At 41.8% G+C, this 15,793-nt stretch overlaps 3 protein-coding genes and 1 non-coding gene across 7 annotated transcripts; 2 read left to right on the top strand and 2 right to left on the bottom strand.

Moving 5' to 3' along the window:
- Positions 1-2: 2 nt before the first annotated feature.
- rab24 (RAB24, member RAS oncogene family) lies at positions 3-9,213 on the bottom strand. 4 transcript variants are annotated; one of them, XM_078106854.1, is made up of 9 exons: positions 8,781-9,213; positions 6,464-6,585; positions 5,761-5,829; positions 5,034-5,112; positions 4,692-4,759; positions 4,332-4,431; positions 3,692-3,742; positions 2,407-2,466; positions 3-1,910 (listed from the first exon to the last, which is right to left on the bottom strand). In XM_078106854.1, the coding sequence occupies exons 2-9, from the start codon at positions 6,578-6,580 to the stop codon at positions 1,840-1,842; spliced, it is 615 nt and encodes a 204-aa protein (XP_077962980.1). In that variant the 5' UTR covers positions 6,581-6,585; positions 8,781-9,213; the 3' UTR covers positions 3-1,839. The 4 variants fall into 4 exon arrangements, with proteins under 4 accessions (XP_077962980.1, XP_077962978.1, XP_040036939.2 ...); XM_078106852.1 differs by having other exon boundaries at positions 2,395-2,466; positions 8,781-9,160; XM_040181005.2 differs by lacking the exon at positions 8,781-9,213 and adding an exon at positions 7,218-7,792 and having other exon boundaries at positions 2,395-2,466.
- pgrmc1 (progesterone receptor membrane component 1) lies at positions 8,338-13,235 on the top strand. Its single transcript, XM_040181008.2, has 3 exons — positions 8,338-8,998; positions 10,637-10,792; positions 11,210-13,235. The coding sequence occupies exons 1-3, from the start codon at positions 8,704-8,706 to the stop codon at positions 11,305-11,307; spliced, it is 549 nt and encodes a 182-aa protein (XP_040036942.1). The 5' UTR covers positions 8,338-8,703; the 3' UTR covers positions 11,308-13,235.
- Positions 13,236-13,782: 547 nt separating this feature from the next.
- trnal-caa (transfer RNA leucine (anticodon CAA)) lies at positions 13,783-13,894 on the bottom strand. The gene is made up of 2 exons: positions 13,857-13,894; positions 13,783-13,828 (listed from the first exon to the last, which is right to left on the bottom strand). It is a non-coding gene; the product is annotated as a tRNA-Leu (tRNA).
- cox7b (cytochrome c oxidase subunit 7B) lies at positions 13,852-15,525 on the top strand. The gene is made up of 3 exons (XM_040181009.2): positions 13,852-14,221; positions 15,087-15,202; positions 15,326-15,525. Exons 1-3 carry the CDS (start codon positions 14,185-14,187, stop codon positions 15,407-15,409), a joined length of 237 nt encoding a protein of 78 aa, XP_040036943.2. The 5' UTR covers positions 13,852-14,184; the 3' UTR covers positions 15,410-15,525.
- Positions 15,526-15,793: the final 268 nt, after the last annotated feature.

The following is a 15,793-nucleotide window of genomic DNA, read 5'->3' as shown; positions in this document are numbered from 1 at the left end:
CCTTATTATAACAGCTTTTATTATTTTTTATCCAGGGTTTCTGCATTCACAACACTAATCTATGGACCACAATGAAAATGAATATTTATCAAGGTCAACGAATGATCAGTGGGGACAATAAGGTCTATAATGACTAAACCTGCAGGTAAAGACATTTATATTGCATGTTCATTCTGTACTTCCCAGCCGTATATAAAACCAAAGATTCTAGTCATATAATTCACACCATGGTGATAAGTACAGCAAATGAATGATGGGTTAACCAGTTGAAAATAATCTAATATGAAAAGTTACATTTATAATGGGACAATGAGATTTTGAAAATCTATATTTTTTGTCCTGATTATCAATTCTGACACGTCAGAAAGTTCCTAAATTCGTGAGGTGGACTAAACGCTTATTTATTTCATTCCAGTGACGCTTTTGCTGATTTCAAGTGATTTTATTTGCCGTATCGTAACGTCCCTTTTTGAGGCACAAGCGTTTATGTAAATGTTCTCGTTCGGGGTGACGACACGATACATTTAAAATAAGCTAAATAAAAGTGAAATAAGAGAAAGCATTTAGAAACACCAAACTGACCCCAAATAAAGGTGTTCTTTGACCACAGATTCCGCTCTGCTTTCACGTTAAGGTTGGTGATGATTTGCATTAGATTTTGACAAACAGCGTGTGGCCAATTTTCATCAAATGCATAAAAAAAGCTCAATTATACACAAAGGCAAAACAGTTTGGATCAATCACTATAAAATCTTTCAGCACTTTTAAACATTTCAACAAGCTTTTAATTACACAGAACATATTTGTACTTTACACCGGTGCGTCTTAAACAGACTTTCAGTATAAAATATTGTGCATCAAAATCAACACAAGAAAGCAGCAACATGAGGGGAGCTGAGATTGTGTCAGTTTACTTCCCCACATCTTCCTGGCAGCACAACTTAAAAGGCAATAAATTAAGAGTGTTTACGTTGAATACAGCTGTGAGGACATAAAGACGACAGTTTTTAGCCGTGTTACAACATTCACCCACCACAGGGTTTGTTTTCCCTCGTTGGTGAAACTCTCACCACAGAAGAGGGGAACTTTGTCTCTTTGACCTTTCAGAGTTTTGAAGGAGCGTTTCACTGACAGAAAGATTCCACGTCACGTTTCCACATCGTGTACCTTGCAATTGAAATTTAAAAATTTATCGTTTGGAGATTAAATGTGGAAAAATTAACTGTGAGCTCGGGCCATGCAGTTGAATTAGAGATGTTGTCATTGTAGTCGCCAATTAAATCAGAACATCCAACGTCTTCGTAAATGCTTTGGACAAACGTGACCTTGTACGGAGTAATAATGACTTCATAAGACTCATCGTTATCAATTCATTCTGGGGTTTCACCCGACTTGCAAAAGAACAATTCATTTTGAGTATTTCTACTTCTTTGTAGCGTCACTCCATTTGTAAACACTTCATCAAATATGACTGAAAACAGGGTTTCCACAACGAGGTTAAATGAGTCAACAAAAACCAAACTGCTGTAAACAACCCCCCCCTCCCCCCCGGAAGCACTGCACACCTCACACACACGTCCAGTGGGATCCACATTGATAAACGCCACCGATTCAGACGTGCGGGGGGGGGGGTGATCAGCCATGCAATGGATCCTCGTCCATAAAGTCTTGAAGCCGTCAGTTCTTTATGGCGCCAAAGAAATGAACATAAGAAGTTTTTGATAGAACTGCTTGTTTGTTTTCTTTTCCTTTCTTCTGTGATTTGGATTCCAGTTATCACACCGCCGCCGCCCGCCCGCCGTATCCACCTTTTGGCGTTTCCCTTATTGCCCCGCGGCATCAGTTGTTATGGCAACAGGAGTAGAAATACGAGTCCTTCTTCTGGCCCAAGTCCACTCCCGTCTCCTCCGCTGAAAAACAGGAAGCGACTTCATGTTCAAAAGCTCGTATTTAGTTTCGTTCGGGAGGTGAACGATGGGGGGGGGGGGGGTCCTTGGGCTGGAGCCAGGCTACTTGTTTTCAGTTGTTTTTTGTGCTAAGCTAGGCTAATCCCCTTGATCGCAATTTAAGTGATTGTGGTACATTTAATACAGTGTAGAAGTACTCATCACTACTTATCAGTAAAAGTAGACACACAGCGGCCGTTTCAGAGTTATTTATGCTACTGGATTCTAATGAGTGAGGCATCAATGGGCACCTTTTCTCTTTAGCTAATAAATGAGCGACTACAGGTGGAGTTGGAACGACCTCCACAACATTGTTTTCCAGAAAACAGCTGATAGTATAAAAGCAAATGAAAAAAAATAAAAATATCGAAATCCTCGTTGGACGCAGGTTCCCCTGCATGCAAGCAAAGGCTGCTCAAACGAAGTGGTCGCCATGTTTAATACGTACTGGGACAGTCACCTGTCATATACTGGAAGGCGCTGGTGTTGTAATCCTCCGCGACTCTCTGGAACAGCTCGTCTGTCGGGCGGATGGAAGAATGGAGCCATGTTAGCGTGTCATTAGTTAAGCTGCACTGTATTACTTCACGGTCTCATCGGTGTGCCGGTTTCTCTTTTCTGATCAGCGAAGCTGGGAAAGCGCTGGCGAGCGGGAGGGCGTTGGCGAGCGGTCGAGTGCTGTCGAGCATCACGGAGCAGGAATGAGTGGCGGCCGCTCGGTGGCTTATCATTGACATGGATTCGACTCTGTCATCAAGGTCAAATTCTGAAAAAAAGCAGGCGGCTGAGGAGCGTTGTTCGCGGGTTAAAAAGCCGTTTATAGGCGATTTGTTTAAATAGTCCATTAACTATTTAGAATGCATGGTTTGCTTTGAGATTGTCTCGCTTGACTCATAACCTGCACGTCTTATTTATGCACTTCCTTTTTCACAATCATTCAAGAGGCAGATTTCCAAATAGCAGACACTTCACTCTTGCCCACTTTGATGGTACTAATCATTTCTGTTATTCAGTTCTCTATCCTTCAGCTGGGAGGCCATTTGTTGGAAGCTCCTCCCACATCTCACAGTCGATGGGCCCCCGGCTGTTGAAGTGACGCATTTTTGGACCACACAAAGCGGTCGGTCACATCCTTCTTAATGCTTTAATAAGACCTTATTCTGCAGTTAAGGCTTCAACTCTCGACCATCGTGACCTGAGGGACGCTCATCCCCCCCGTGTCACGAGTTGAATCATTTATTAGTTTTCTGGTGGAATGATAATCTAAAATGTTAGAACGATGTAATGGTCCAAGTATTGTTGAGGTTTGAGGACTCTTACCGATCTGAAAGAATACAGTGTGATTTCGTTATCATTAGCAAATCTAAATGTGAAATTGGGATTACATCGCAGCTCAGCTTCTACCTTTATAGTTTACCTCATTTCTTAATAACGTCATTAAATTAGTAAACTATTTACAAGTTGACGTGCGTGTTTGAAAGGAGGAATTCAAAAGTGGTTAACCTGCTAAGATGAGGCTTCCTGTTCAAATGTTCCAAACTGACTTCTGATGAGCGTATTTCCTGACTTGGAAGGGGGGAGGGGGTTGTTACAGTAATAAAATGCGTTTGGGCCCCATAAGAACATTGGTCAATATCAGAGTTGTGAGGAAAACTCACTTCCTCCAGAATGAACACAGCCGTGATCTCGGTGTTAGAAGCGCCGTGTTAGAAGCGCCCTGCGGGACGACTGAACGCACAACTCACCCACGTTATTTCCCGTTTTGCTGGAGGTCTCGACGTGCACGGCGCCGATTTCTGTGAAGCAAAGCGAAACGGTTATAAAAATCAGTCAGGCGGGTTTGAAAGAGTCTGCACGCCAACTGCGGCCGATTGAGGTCAAACATCTCTTAATACCCTTTAACCGTGTTCAGCAGGTTTACAAGAATCATTCCCCAGTTGGGGCAGTAACCGAATTTCAGAAATGACCGTGTAAATAGTGGAACCGTTTTTCAGGTTTAAAGATTAACTCTGTTAACACGGCCAGAATGTCGAGCCTCAAACTAGTTCCTCAGGGTTCGCAGAGGTCAGTTCGAGATCTTTTGGCTTTTACCTGTTTCTCAGTTGAAAGGTCTGAAAGTCTGAAAGCATGAGGGGGAAACCACGAGGAACTAAATGGCCAGGAATTAGGACCCAGAATTGTGCAATTTGTCCATTAGTACAATGAAAACAAGTCTTGTATGATATTTAACTAAAAAAAACTGTTTAACTATTTGATTTTTTTCTGGCCTTTTTAAAGATAAAACCATTTTTTATGCTGTTTTGTGCTACTACTAAATAAAGAAAGCTGCATTAATGTGAATGAAACTACTTGTACCCGAGGAGGAGGGTTAATTGCGGTTCTCACCGTCAGCAAAGTCCTGCGCGTCGTGGTGGTCGATCTGCCGCAGGCTTCGATCCCCCTGGATCAGGTCGCTCTTCGTGCCGCACAGGTAGATCTTACAGTGCTGGACAGACGAGACGAACATACCACGATGTCACTGAGCTAAATGCGTGTACGTGTGTATATATCTGGTGCACATCGGTATGCACCTGGATGTTAAACCTAAATGCTTTTGAAAGGTATCATAGGATCAAATGTCTGAACAGATTCATCGTCACGTTTCCTTATTCTTTCATCGGGTATTTTATGGCTTTTCAGCAAACATCTTAACGATGAAGGATAAAAAGATAAAAACCGCCCGCTTTTATTTAACTCCAGACTTACTTCCTCACAGTTCTGCAGCTCCTTCACCCAGAACCGAGCTCGCTGGAAGCTGCTGGTGTCAGTCATATCTGAAAGTCCAAAACAACACGCATGTAAACACAACGCCTCGTCCTGAAGTCAAAAGGTTCCTTTGTTGGGCGACGCTCGAAATAACATCTGCGGTCGTCCCGATACTTGAACGAATTCACCTGCTGTCGCTATCAGCGGTACTCGGTTCCCCTTTGAAACACCACAAAAACGAACCACGTGCACACAGTTCAGTTTTGTCCATCTACAGATGCATATAGCCCCCCCCGCCCCAGGTTGTGGACCGCTTAGGGCCACTGGGGCGTAGGTTTTTACCGTAGCAGACGATGGCGGCCCGGGCTCCTCTGTAGTAGATCCTGCTCATGGCCTCGTAGCGCTCTGATCCCGCCGTGTCCTGAGTGAGACGGTAGGGAGAGAAAAACGCTGAGATCCACCTTCCAGCTGCCCTTTGAAGTCCTTTGGAACGTCTCGGTCCTTACTTCTGGCATCTGATAAGAAATATTTAGTCTACATTCCTGCAAACCCCATTCAGGCTTTGAATGCTTTGTTATCCAACAGTGTGACGGACGCCAAAGTCATTGCCCCTAAAGGCTGTGGAATCACTTGTTATCGTCCACACGATAACGCAGGTAGAAATAAAACAACGTATAAATACATGACGATGGGAAGGAAAACTCTACTATTATTTACTAAAACTGACAATTGTTTCTTTGGTTTAGTTTCTGACACAGAAGAATTAGCCGTTCTGTGCGTGTATTATATGTATGATCAACGGTACCTTGATAACTTAATCAAAGTTTATCGTGTTAAGATTTTACTTAAGTAAGATAAGTCTCAAAGCTACATGTTCACTGAAAACGTGAAATACCTTTTCAAGTGAGTGCAATTCATAGATTATTGGAAATTTGTATAAAAACGTAAAAGTCCATGGATGGAAGAAATGAATTAGCTGTGGTTGAGTTGCATTGGGGGCGATGTAGGCTTGAAAGACGATTAAAAAAAAAGCCTCCCTAAAAGGCACATCAGGCAGCCTGGAACTCACCCATATTCCCAGCGTGATCACCTTCTCCCCAACCTGGATGGGTTTGGCAACAAAAGCAGCACCGATAGTCTGTCAGGAAGAGAAAATAAGCATCAGGTACTCATGGATGGGAATGCTGGGAGACTCTGTACACTATAGAACTTATTTTATAAATTAAATCTATAACAACGAAAATGGCGATGGGGCGTCTGAGAGCTGTAACAGTTTTGCGTATTTGGGTCTTTGCATTTGGGTGCATGCTCAGTCGACTGGCTGTAGACTCATGCAAAAAAATCCCGCCCAGAAGCTTTAAGCCGTATGAAGTCGAGTCAGAATTTCACAAACGAAAGTAAATCCCAGAGCTGGAAAACCCGACGTACGGGTTCACGGTCAGCTACAACAGCAACAGAGTTGTGTAACATTAGAAGACCACGACTTGAGTGAATAGAAATTCCCACTTTACAGTTTGGCTTTGTTTACCGTCACGCCCCTTTGACTAAATACTTTCCAAAGCCACTGCACTTCCTAATGAAACGGTGGAGTCATAGAAACGGGAGAGAGGCACGTCTGAAAGGCTCCAGCATTTGAAATCCCAGGTTCCCGTAGAAATGCTCGTCCGGTGGAGCACGTGAACATCAGTTTCGCGAGAGCGGCTTCTGTGCTTCCAGACGGTCACAGACTCGAGCCGGACGTGGACATCGAAGCGAAGGCAGCAGACACTCACGTTCTGGTAGGGCCCGACCAAGAAGCGATGGTGGACGTATCTCTCCACCAGGCTGGTCTTGCCCACGCTCTCCTTTCCCAGCATGACCACTTTGGCGTCCACGCGCATCGCACTCATGGTGACTGGAGGGTCAGAAATTCAAAAACTCCATTAAAAAAAAAAAAAAAAAAATCACATTGTTAACTTTCTGGGATGTTTACCAAATTATTTCACGTCTTCTACTTGAGTGTATCCTCTGTTGTGATGATACACATATTTCGACTCATTCATCTTATTAAGATATGGTACAAAAAAATAAAAGTAAAACTAAACGATTATTCCCACAACTCGATCTGACTTGGTGGTAAAGAATAGAACTTATAACGAAAATTCAGTACATTTTTCTTAAAAACAATCGTCTGGAGGTGTCTACTTAATTAAATAACTATTTATGAATACACCCTGATAAATACGAGTAATTTTGTAATGTGGTGGAAGCAAAAATAAAACGTTAAATGTATTTCACATGCGTCACAATATTACAGTATTAAATCATTATATGGTATAGTAGAATACTTTTGTTACACCTCGTTCGCTTAGGCAAAGGCAGGAATAACAGTATTACTTGTATTAATCAGCATGACCTCTTGGACTGTTAGTTTGGTAAAAAACAACAACAACTGTGGTGGTGAAGAAACGAGTATTTCTTCACCACCGTCCCCGTAGAACGAGAGAAAAACAGCAGCCCACCTTAGCTAACCGAGCTAACACTCACCTGCTAGCTAGCTTCAATCAACAACCCGCCCTCGACATGCCAAGACGAACCGATCCGAAACCAACTGGGGCCGTGAGACCGGTTTTAGTCCGCCGGTGACCGACAAACCGCTTGTCATCTGCCCGCTGAAGGGGCCCCCGGGAGCGGCCGCTAGCCGCTGGCTGTTGCGCAACGCGTTAAATAAGCGGCGGCTGGAACGACGTTGACCGGAAAGACACGGCGGGCCCGGTGACAGAAGCTCGGTTCTCTGGTGATAATCTCGGCCGACCGGCGAGGATCAGCTGGCCCGAAGCAGGGCTGTTTGTGAGAGGGTGGAATCCTCCATCGGAGCTTTTTGTTTAGGTAGGAACCAAAGAGGTGGGAACCAAAGAGACGAAGGTTCCCAGGAGACGGAAGGACCAGAAGTGACCCAATCACCGGATGTGTTGATCGTTTTTTTTCTTTTTGTGTTTATGTAGCCTATTTGACTTTATTTGTTAATATTAACGATTAAGTGTAAAATTGCAGACGTACAATTTCACACGTTGTATTGTCCATCAGAAACAGCAAAATACATACGTTCAAACTAAAATACCACAGGATAAAGAAGATATAAACAAAATAAAAAGAAGAAAAATAGAACACAACAAATAATACAAATGTTGTGAACTTACACTTGTGAATATAGAGTTTGTCCATAACTAGGACAACTTTTGTCAACATTACCTTTATTGTTGTTTGAAAGTAACTAGGAGTGTAAGATAACCATCTCATAAAGGTAGTATACAGTATATATAAATATATATTTACCAACCAAAATAACAAGTGTATGTTTTATTACCTACCAATGCAAATTAAATATACGACTTAGATAAAATATGAGAACACAGAACAATATGAGTTTGTCTCTGACAGCTATAAAAGCCTGTATCCGTTTGGCTCCTCTGGATCACTTTGTCGATGTTTTGCATTTATTTTTAGTCACCAAATTGGAATTCTGCATAACATCAAAACACTATTCAAACAAAGGAATAAATTCAAATATTTGATTCATGTAATTTAGAGATTAAATACTAATATGGGTTAGTTGACTAATACAACTACTGATAATTGACTAATTGTTCGAGCTTTGTCATTTATTTATTTATTTTATTTTCTGGAACTTTCTGGAATAAACCAATAATCAATTGACCATAAAAAAGAATAAAGATAATCAACAACGAAACCAGTATTAAAAGCGGCAATACGTACGTAGTTACGGAAATAGAAGTACATCGTGATATCTTTAAGAATTTATTTAACAATAACGTTTTAATCTAATCATCTTTAGGCACAAGCATCGATCGTTTAGAGAGGTTGGAATAACTCGATTGGTCTAAACCGCTAAGCGACGCCTCTCAGGCTGCAGCTGTGATTGGCTCAGCCTCCCCGGGGTCCCGCCCACCATCCAGCATCCAACACCAACACACGCTCACACGCCGCCAGAGAGAGAGAAAGAGGACCCAACATGGCCGAAGCAGAAGGAAGCGAGTTAACTTCTGTTGGTATTTTCCAGGAGATCTTCACCTCCCCGCTGAACCTCACCCTGCTCGGCCTCTGTCTCTTCCTCCTCTACAAGATCTTCCGCGGGGACAAACCACCGGACCCCGGCGAGGTGGAGCCGCAGCTGCCCAAACTGAAAAAGAGAGACTTCACCCTCGCAGAGTTGAAGCCCTACGACGGACTCCAGGACCCGAGGATCCTCATGGCCGTCAACGGGAAAGTGTTCGACGTGACCAGAGGGAAGAAGTTCTACGGCCCAGGTAACAACAGCCCGTTGAGATGCAACGTTACCGAGCCGTTTTTAACCCCCCCCTGCTTCTTGAACGGTTCCGAATTTAAAGCCACCAACGGACGCTCGCGTGCGACAGCCGTTGCGCGGCGGAACTGCAGCCGGTGGCTCTAAACGTTACGTTATGTCCCCCCCCCCCCCCACTATTTACTGTTTGGTGACGTAATTAAACCCCCCCGCACCCTCAAACAAAAACACTTAAGTTAAGTTTTTTTGTGTAGAATACAGAGGTCGCGAGTCACATCGGAGGAGTTACTGGAACCACGGATCGTCTATTGAACAAGTAGAGTTACGACGATTTTTTTTTTTTAAACACACATAAACAAACCGGTCGCCGCCATGTTTCCACAGTGTAACGTTTGCTTTTAAAGCCGAATCTTTATATCAAACACCTAATTAATACTATTTATGGTTGCGGGAAAAATAAACACATCTTCAGCAAATAACTCAATTGGTCCTCAGCAAACCCCCAGTTGATTCAAAGGAAAGCTCAAACTTCAACTTAATCTTATTGATTTATCGGTGTAAAACGATGCCCCCCCCCGATACGTTTTTCTTTGCAGGAGCGAGGCTAAACCCGCGTAGGATCTTACACACGAGTTAAACCATGTGTTTTCTGAAAGGATATTTGCCCCGTCATCGCTCGTAGTTTCTGCTGCCTGGAAACTGCCGCAGAGTCAGACCTCCGCTTTAATATCTTATCTCCGATTGTAACCTCTGTTGTCTGTAACCTCTGACCGACATGGTATCTCACTGTCACGCAGACCTTTTCAGTGCACAGTGCACGTCCACCCCGAGGCCCGAAATCCTGCTGAGGCTTGTGTTAGTGAAGGAATTTGGCTTATTTTAAACGACGTGCATGGAAGGGAGGTCTTCGGTCCTCAAGGACACTTTGATAACACTCATGGCTGTTGCAGGCTGTTAAACATCAGGGGCTTTGTGGTGGTAAACAGTTTTGGTGCTGACATAAAAGTTGCACATCAATGGCCTTTTTTTTTCAGGCAGGCTCAATAACTCAAATAACTTGACTTAAATCTTAACACAAGTCTGTAGTAACGCCACACAAGAACCAGAATACAGCCTACAAGTTGTTATTCAAACCAGTTTTGTACATTGCTATTCTCAGCACATCTCTTTTAAAGACCCAAACTGAAAATGTGCTCCGGTCCATTGTGTCCTACTGAAGACGAAAGTCTTCTAAGACTCTTCAGGAATAAATCTTTCAATTTAAGGGAGGCGGGGGGGGGGGGCAAAGCTCCGCTGTTTACGAGTTGGTCAATGTAGCCAGTATTACTCAAAAAGGAGGCCATGGTTCATTTGTTGGGGACTATTTAAAAAAAACAACATTGAGACTAAATAAACAAGGAGCATTTCACTGTGTGACATTTTAATCTGTTTTTGGGAAACAGTGGAGTCAATTCATTGTCGGTCGTCATCTTTGACCGTCTCTGCATTTGAAAGCTCTTTCCCGTCTGGTTTTGCAAACCTATTGTAACTCGACATCAGGCCACCAAACAGAAAATCTCCCGTAAAACAAGCTGAAAATGATCCGGCCCGGATGCCGTTGTGGCTTCGGCCTTCACCTCACTGTATCTCCACTGTGTCGCAGAGGGGCCGTACGGAGTGTTTGCGGGCCGAGATGCGTCCAGGGGTCTGGCCACGTTCTGCCTGGAGAAGGAGGCCCTGAAAGACGAACACGACGACCTGTCCGACCTGAACACCATGCAGCAAGAGAGCCTCTCCGAGTGGGAGACCCAGTTCACTAGTGAGTACAAGATGTGGCGTTACACCTTTTTTTTTTTAAAAACACGGTTATTGTGGACGGGGCTTTCACTGCAATGCATCGCTACCGCGGTAACTTCTGTTCACCGTCTGGCTTTTATTTGAAGCTGATGTGATGTTTTCATCTCTTGTCGCACTAAAGAGATTAAAACATCCGATCTGCGCTAAAGGAACAGTTCACTTCGCCAACATTAAAAGATCAAACAAACAGTCATAGTTACACAATCTTTGCTGCATTTTCCCACCCGGTGAGGTTTGACTAGAGCTCCTTTGATAATATCATATCTTGGAGACTCCCGAGTCAAGTGGCTTGTTATTTGAACAGATAGAAATCCTAATGCGGTGTCCTTTAATCTCTTACCGGTAATTTAGTTTTTTCATCCCCTGTCTTCCATTACAGGTAAGTACGACTACATCGGCAAGCTCCTGAAACCAGGGGACGAGCCCGCCGAGTACACAGACGACGACGACGAGGGAAAGGACAAAAAGACGGACTAGAAACGTATTGAGAGAACTGGGCGGGGGGGGGGGGGTGGCCGATGCCTTAATGTTGGTTTGTAATTTTGATGCCCGTTTCCTCCAATCCTCTGTATGTATTCTAGTACTTTTGGACTGTCACGATCCTGACTAAACTACATTCATCTCCTTTGACCTCGTGGCACTAACCGTTAAACGTGCTGCATACTGGTGTGTCGTCGTCAAGAGTTTTACCAGTCGGCTGAAAAACAGATCCGTTAAATTGTTGGACCAATTCCACTGCCGTTTATGTATCATGTCGGTTGAGAAGAGATAATCCACGGCTCTGTCGTACACTTTGTTAATATCGCTGCTGACGTATCGCAGGTTGGACACATTCCTTTCAGTCAAGATTTGGCTCAGTTCACATTGAAATGAATTATCTCAGGAAGTAGTTTAACAACAAAAAAATAGCAAAAATATTTTGAGGTTCTGGAGGTTTTTTTTTTCTTCAGAAAACATTTAATGCGCTCATTGTTGGAACAAAAGCTAGCTAGACTGGCCGACAAGTTTCCGTGACAGTAGATCTCTTTCTAGTGTCAACTTTAGGAAGGATGAAAAATGCAAAATCTTTCATTTGGAAAGCTTTGGTAAGCCTGCATTTCCCACCGTAGTGTGTTTTATCAACACAAATGTGAAGTAAGCTGGAAAAAAACACTGCTATACATATCTACATATATGTATGTGTATAATATATATTTTCTACGCTAACCACATGAGCTTTGTTCAGTTATGTGACAAGTGAACGGTTTCCTGTCTGTGTTTTACACAATGAGTGTATTGTTAACCCATCAAATGTATCTGCTGGTCTCAATTCTATGATGGTGCTTTAGAGCCATTGTAGGTACAAAAAAAAAGAACGGAGTGATTACAGGGCAGGGGGAATATTCCATTAAGAAACAACTCCGATTTTAAAAATCGTCATGAATCCATTTCTGATGGAGATTTGATTAATTGCTGAGATTATTGCGTCAATTCACAAAAACAATGATAAAGAACTACTTTAGTTTATTTAGCTATTTCTGACATTTTTGTTCATTTTTGTTCAAATTTGAACCTCTGGCCCTGACTCTGTAGTTAGTGTTAGTTTGTTGTCCTCCAAGGAGCTTGTACACTGCATTGAATTTCTCCTGTCCGTTAATACATTTGTAGAATACTTTCTTGTAATAAATGTTAATTTTCTAAATGTAAAATCTACAGATCCCTATTATACGTTCTATTAACCAGTGAACTCATTTATCAAGCAAAAAAAATACTCTGGTTTCACCTCCTCCAATAGAAGAAGTTGCCGCTTTTCTAATGTTAATCACCGATTATGATTTCCATCCTTTTTAAGATTGTTGACTGTAGGTCGGATGAAACAAGTAATGTGCAATGATATACTACAAAACCGCAAATGATAAAATAAGAAAGCCTCCCTGTTGTGCGTCACTTTAGTTCTCACAACTTCTGCTTTTCACATGGTGCAGTGTGTGTTGGAATGATGATACTACGAAAGAAATGGCTACACTTATAAACACGAGGAAGTCCAAGCTGCTGCCGGTAATTTTATAAAATCAGTTTCAGTTATTCCCCTTTCAGCTGAGGGCTTGTTTACATTCTTTTTGACACTAAATCCATGATCTGAAGTCTGAAAAAAGTCATTAAAGACTATTTTTGGGAGCCGTCCAATACTTTCAAAAGATTTTTTTAGTAATACTTTCCATACATCTGAAGTGTTCTAAATCATTATTGAATACGGAACACAATGGTTTTAAATGTTAAATCTGTTCTGCCTCTGTCGACGGTGAGTCATTGGCCACTTTCCCAAAATACATTGAGAGGGAATATATTCAGTATGATGTACATAAACTAAATGCCATAATTCTTCAAATGATATTTTGATTTAATAAAGGATATTACAAAATAAAGTGTCTTTATTTCAATACCTTTTAGGAAATCTCTGTACAATGAGCATGTTCTTTATGCTTCACACTCCTAACTTTTGTGCATTATATTTTATATTTTGCACAAATCTAAACTGCTTTTATTAGGAAATAAGTTATAGGAATAAAATATTTGTTCATATGTCAGTCTCTAAATTGAAATGTTTCTTTTCATCTCATTTTAAATCTGTTTATCCTTGTGTACCGAAATACAAAGGGAAATACTTTTCATGGCATTAACCCGTATTGTAACTCAATTCTCTACCAACATTGCGGTTTACTGTGCAACTATATGTAGCCCAGTAGTTCCTCAGCACATTACTTCATTTTGTAAAGCACATATGTTTAGTTGATAAATCTTTACATCAACCATATTGCATGTGCGTGAGGTGAATAGAGATGAAAGGTGATCATGAGAATGTAATATAAATGTCAACAACAGTATCTAAGCCGATCGCTGAAAGCACGGATAGCCACGGCTAACTATGCTGGGTCAATTCTATAACTATTTAGAGTTCGTTTAAAAAAAGGATGTCAGAAGTGGGATTTGAACCCACGCCTCCATTCGGAGACCAGAATTCCCAACTCTGAGGAAGGAGTTCAGTCCTTGAGTCTGGCGCCTTAGACCACTCGGCCATCCTGACACTACGGTTCTGGGGAGCCGTAATTTTAATATATAGATATATTTAGCAACCATGTTCATTTTGCTCTGGTTTTGACATCGCCACAATGTCTTGCTGTATCACGTTTTATGTTTTGTCTGACTACTATTCTAAAAATGAGCTTTTAACTACCATTTCCAACCTTTTAAACGTAGCGTCGATAAATCGGCGGAGGCTCACATCCGGTGTCGTAACATCCGTTTCGTCTACGCTCGGCGGCCTTATTGCACTTCCGTTTGTCAAGGATATCTGAAATTACCAGACCAGTCAACATGTACCGGTTTGCTAAGGCTGCGGTGAACCTCACCGGTAAGGAACGCGTGTGTGTTTCATGATCGATGTATGTTGTCTACGTTTGTTTATGAGAACCGACAGTTTGATATCAGGTGACTAAATATTAGACCGGAGCGTCTTTGGATGGCGACAAAGGTCAGCGTGCTAACGCTGCTAGCAAAGCTAACGTTAGCAGCTCTCGCTAAAGTCGTAATAATATGTTTCGATAAAAGCACATGTATTCATCTAAATGACTGACCCAAATGAACATTCGAGATTCAAACTACATGCATACACAGGCTGAATGAAACTGCTAACGTTACATGAAGTAGTCGTTATTAAAATGCACATAGGTTAGCACAATAAGATATCTATCTTTGTATTATTCCTTCTCTGATGTATTAACGTTACGGCAAACGTCAGTTCTAAAAATATGTAACGTTACTTTGCTATAGTAACTCAATTGAATATAACAACAAAGTTGTCTAGATGAGGTCCATGAAGGGCAAATAAGGACACGCTTATCCTCTGGTATACTATATCAGATATAATCAGATTTGTTTTATTGCGATATGCCCAATTTTAATTTCCATTCGTTTGATGAGTAATAATAATTAACTCAAATTGAATTGTAGTAGAAACTAAAACCACACAAATATGACGGCACACAGACTACAAGACTGGCTAGACTAGATAATGACGATTATGATCATATTACCTTTTATCACACCACCAGTTGTACCGTTTTTTTTTTTTGTTTTTTTTTACATGTGTATTTATTTTTTAACTTCAGCATTGGTTAATTATATTGGCAGAAGAAACTCCACTGTGTGGATAAATTTAGAACAATAAAATTAGCGATGGTGCCCTATAAATGCCATTGTGTTCTGATGCCTTCCAGGTCAGGCCGCAAGGCAGGCGAGGCACGGATCCACCGCTCCCCCCGACTTCCATCAAAAGTACGGCAACGGCCTGATGGTCGGTGGGATGGTCTTCTGCACCGCTGTGTGGGGATACGTAAGTGGTGCTCTCCTGTCAGGTCACATTAATTTATATCTACAGGCGTGGAATTGTATTGCAATAACACAGTCTTAAAGTTGGCCGTTTCCTTTTGAACAACCAATTTGCTGTTTTGGGCAGGTGCTGACTCAAACTGGCATCACCTGGAATCTTTCCCCTATTGGGAAGGTCATGCCCAAACCATGGAGGGAGCCCGAGGAGTGAAGATCTGCCATGACAGACCTGCATCACAAAACTTCTGATTGTACAGATGAATAACGATGAATGCCTGTGTTTATTCCAACAAGTTAGTTTGTCCAAATAAATTAAGAGTGATCCTTTTCGTTGTTGTAGTCTGGTCTGTGGTAACTCTAAGCTCTTAGAGGTTCCTGGGTCTCTCAGTTAAAAAGGTATTTGTAGTGCTAGAGTTAACATCTTACACGTGAGTGCATGCGTTCTGAATTTTACTACACCGCATTAAAAAAATGAAGTCATTGTGAACAATGGCTCCTTTAAGAGGGTTGTATTTTCCCAGAATATAGCTTCTTTACTAACAAATAAATGTAATATTTTAATATTAAGGAATATGCAATTTTCTGTTGGTATTGA

The sequence above is a fragment of the Gasterosteus aculeatus genome, chromosome 7, assembly GCF_964276395.1.
Source record: "Gasterosteus aculeatus chromosome 7, fGasAcu3.hap1.1, whole genome shotgun sequence".
NCBI classification, from domain to species: domain Eukaryota; kingdom Metazoa; phylum Chordata; class Actinopteri; order Perciformes; family Gasterosteidae; genus Gasterosteus; species Gasterosteus aculeatus.
The sequence above is the reverse complement of the archived record's forward strand: the minus strand, read 5'-3'. Positions and strand labels throughout refer to the sequence as shown.

Coding starts and splice junctions, on each gene's coding strand:
- rab24 (XM_078106852.1), bottom strand. CDS start 6,580: ATGAGTGCGATGCGCGTGGACGCCAAAGTGGTCATGCTGGGAAAGGAG. Junction 5,113..5,760: donor TGATCACGCTGGGAATATGG/GTGAGTTCCAGG, acceptor CGTCTCACTCAG/GACACGGCGGGATCAGAGCG. Junction 1,911..2,394: donor TATGACAGGTGACTGTCCCA/GTACGTATTAAA, acceptor CCTGTTTTTCAG/CGGAGGAGACGGGAGTGGAC.
- cox7b (XM_040181009.2), top strand. CDS start 14,185: ATGTACCGGTTTGCTAAGGCTGCGGTGAACCTCACCG. Junction 14,222..15,086: donor GGCTGCGGTGAACCTCACCG/GTAAGGAACGCG, acceptor GATGCCTTCCAG/GTCAGGCCGCAAGGCAGGCG. Junction 15,203..15,325: donor GCACCGCTGTGTGGGGATAC/GTAAGTGGTGCT, acceptor TGTTTTGGGCAG/GTGCTGACTCAAACTGGCAT.
- pgrmc1 (XM_040181008.2), top strand. CDS start 8,704: ATGGCCGAAGCAGAAGGAAGCGAGTTAACTTCTGTTGGTATTTTCCAG. Junction 8,999..10,636: donor GAAGAAGTTCTACGGCCCAG/GTAACAACAGCC, acceptor ACTGTGTCGCAG/AGGGGCCGTACGGAGTGTTT. Junction 10,793..11,209: donor GTGGGAGACCCAGTTCACTA/GTGAGTACAAGA, acceptor CTTCCATTACAG/GTAAGTACGACTACATCGGC.